Consider the following 2,886-nt stretch of genomic DNA (forward strand, 5'->3'; position numbering starts at 1 on the left):
TTTAAAATAATGTTTTAGCATGTTTGAACAACCTAAAATAGGGCAGCTGTTGAAGAACAATTTTGAGTGCCCTAAATTTTACTCCAACAACCTTTTTTTGTACCCTAGAGTAGGCTAACTATTGAAGATGGTCTAAGCCCACCGAAGGTCGGTGTCGTCGTCTCCTTGCTTAGAATAGCAATGCAGAAAAATGCATAGCAATCACGCAACGCTCCACCCTTTACAAATCGGTTCAGCGGTAGCATTGGACGCGAGCTACCTAGCATACATTGCTTACGAGACACGAGCGCCGGTCCTTGGTGACTACTAATATATATTAGAGTATTGAGTAATGCTACATCTGCAAAGATTTACTTAAAGATTTTACGTACAAACTGATGTGAAGGATTGTGATTGGTAATAGGGGGATGAGGGGGCCCACCCCACTAAAATTCAGGGAGGGAGAGAGAATTCCTTTGGAAGGTTAAGTAAACCATTGTAGGTCTTTTTAGGTCTAGCATTATTGTGAGAGTATTTGGTATATCTTTTGTCCTACCTTATCTCGACCAAGACATCTTGTCCTTCAAGACATATATATATAAACACAATATAGCCTTGCCCACGAGGGCTCGAACGATTCCACCAATTCTCTTACAGCGCTAGACTAGTTCGTTCGAGCTCGAGCACCGCTGCACTCTCCTCGGCTCCTCCTTCGAGTCTCCAGTCTCCACCACTGCCATCCTGGAGTTGCCAACTCCCATGGCGCTCTCCCGCCGCCTTCTCCTATTCCTCTCCCTCGTCGCCATCACGGCGGGCACCGGCACCTCCGAGATGATCGTGACAAGGTGCTATCCGCCGCCGACGCCCACTGTCAACGGCAGCACCAGCGCGTTCCGCCGCGATCTCCTCTCGCTACTCGACGCCCTCCCCTCGGCCGCCGCGTGGACGGGCTTCGCCTCCATGCGGACCGGCGGCTCGTTCGCCCGCGGCCTCTGCTTCGGCGACCCCGCGCCGGACTCGTGCTTCCGCTGCCTGTCCGACGTCGGCAGGAAGATCACCGACCTGTGCGACGACGCTAGCCGGCGCGCGGGCTTCCTGAACGACGGCTGCTTCCTGGGCTACGCCGACAGCAACGTGTCCTCCGACAACGACATCGGTGGCGTGTCATTCTCCGGCGACACCATCCCGCGCATCGACGCCGTCGACGTGCAGAAGCTCGCGGCCGTGGCGCGGTCCTTGGTCCCGCGGTCCGTGAACGGCCAGGTGGCCGCCGGCGACGCGACTGCCACGGCGAGCAACGGCGACACGGTGCGCGTGCTGGCACAGTGCGCGACGGACCGCGCCCCAGCGGAGTGCGCCCGGTGCCTGCAGGATTCGTCGCTGCAGATGGCCAAGAGCTGGGGCCTCACGCGCAGCGCCAGCACCGTGCAGGCGGTTCTCGGCTCGAACTGCTACCTCCGCTTCGAGATATCGGCACCGCCTGTGGGAGAGAAGATTCGTGAGTAGTGCTACAGTCTACATAACTCCAGCCGGTAAATTTCATGGCGATTCTGTCTCTAACTTGTGATGCGCTGCGCTGTAGGGAGGATCGTAAAGGGTCACATCGTCCTGACTGTGTGCATTGGCTTCATCGTCGCCGTAGCCGTAGCCGTAGCCGTCGCCGTGCTGGTGGTGGTGAGAAGAAAGGCCGGGAATACAGCAGCACCAGGTATGTACCCCCTCTGTCCCTAGTGCTATGTTTTGGCCTCGTTGTTGGGAAATTGGCCTAATTGTTGAGAAATATACATCTGCAATATTAACACATCTATTTTATCTCCAGCGGCGGAAGGGAAGCCATGATCTGACCGGGGAGGCTTGCTCCGGTGCATCCCCTAACTCAATTTTCTAGGGGTATTCTTGACCCCCGCCATCTATTTTTTCTCCGGCCCGCCGCTGCCCATATCCAAGCCCCGTAGCCCATATCCAAGCCCCGTATAACCCATATGACCCATACGTATGTATACGGTGACATCCCGAAAAAAAAGGATGACACGACTCCACGACCAGGTAGGACCTGCCGACGGCCGATCCATCAATCACGCAGCTCCATCATTCACGCAGCTCCTCCATCATTCTGGTGAGGTTCTGTAGGAATATCGGCGGCAGCGATCTTATCGCCGGCGATCTCGTCCGAGAGCGCGCGCGGCACCGTCGTCAACCTCCAGCGCTCGCAGGTACCGCATCCCGTTTCCACACGTTTGTCTCGCTCGCGGCAGCATCAAACGAACTGCCGCTGTTTTCGTCGTAGTGGTTAACCTAGCGGGGCGGGCAACCTAGCTTTCTGGCGGTCCAGGCCATCGCAGATCTTGTTCTGGTAGTGCTGCTCGTCGTGATATACAAGTGATCACGCGGGCTAAAGTGGGTTTCTTCTTTCTAGGGTTAACCTAGCGTCGGTTGCCGTCGGTTGTGTGCACGACGGCTCCGTTATTTGATGCGGCGGCTTACCTAGGTATCCGGCGATCCAAAGTAATCACGACTGGTGCCGTGGGCTAGGAATCTGGCGGCGCATGTTATCACGGGTAGCGCTGCTTCTCGCGATCCAAATTGATCACGTACTGGATTCGTGGGACGTACCTTAACGCCGCTCGGTGTGGAGAGGGGGAGGATCCATGGGCGATCAGAGGTCGTTGGCGTCGGTTGTGTGCACGATCTAAACGCCCTCGGTTGGGGCGCTCTCCAGTTGGTGTAGTTTATTTAACATCCGTGATCGTGCGCTAGGTGTTGTATATGTCAGCATTGATAATGTTTGCACATGTGATGATACATATTAATTGTTGTAGGAAATGGCGGACGATGAGTTAACTGATATGATGTATGACATGGAGTTTGGAGAACTGATGAAAGACTGGATAGAAGATTGGTCAGATG

The 2,886-nt window shown here is 55.0% G+C and overlaps 1 protein-coding gene across 1 annotated transcript; it reads left to right on the plus strand.

Annotated features, from left to right (window-relative positions):
- The first annotated feature begins 738 nt into the window (after positions 1-738).
- Positions 739-2,362, plus strand: LOC123055875 (plasmodesmata-located protein 5-like). The gene is made up of 4 exons (XM_044479697.1): positions 739-1,477; positions 1,562-1,687; positions 2,110-2,192; positions 2,279-2,362. The coding sequence occupies exons 1-4, from the start codon at positions 739-741 to the stop codon at positions 2,360-2,362; spliced, it is 1,032 nt and encodes a 343-aa protein (XP_044335632.1).
- The last annotated feature ends 524 nt before the right edge of the window (positions 2,363-2,886 follow it).

Source organism: Triticum aestivum, chromosome 2D (genome assembly GCF_018294505.1).
Source record: "Triticum aestivum cultivar Chinese Spring chromosome 2D, IWGSC CS RefSeq v2.1, whole genome shotgun sequence".
NCBI lineage: Eukaryota > Viridiplantae > Streptophyta > Magnoliopsida > Poales > Poaceae > Triticum > Triticum aestivum.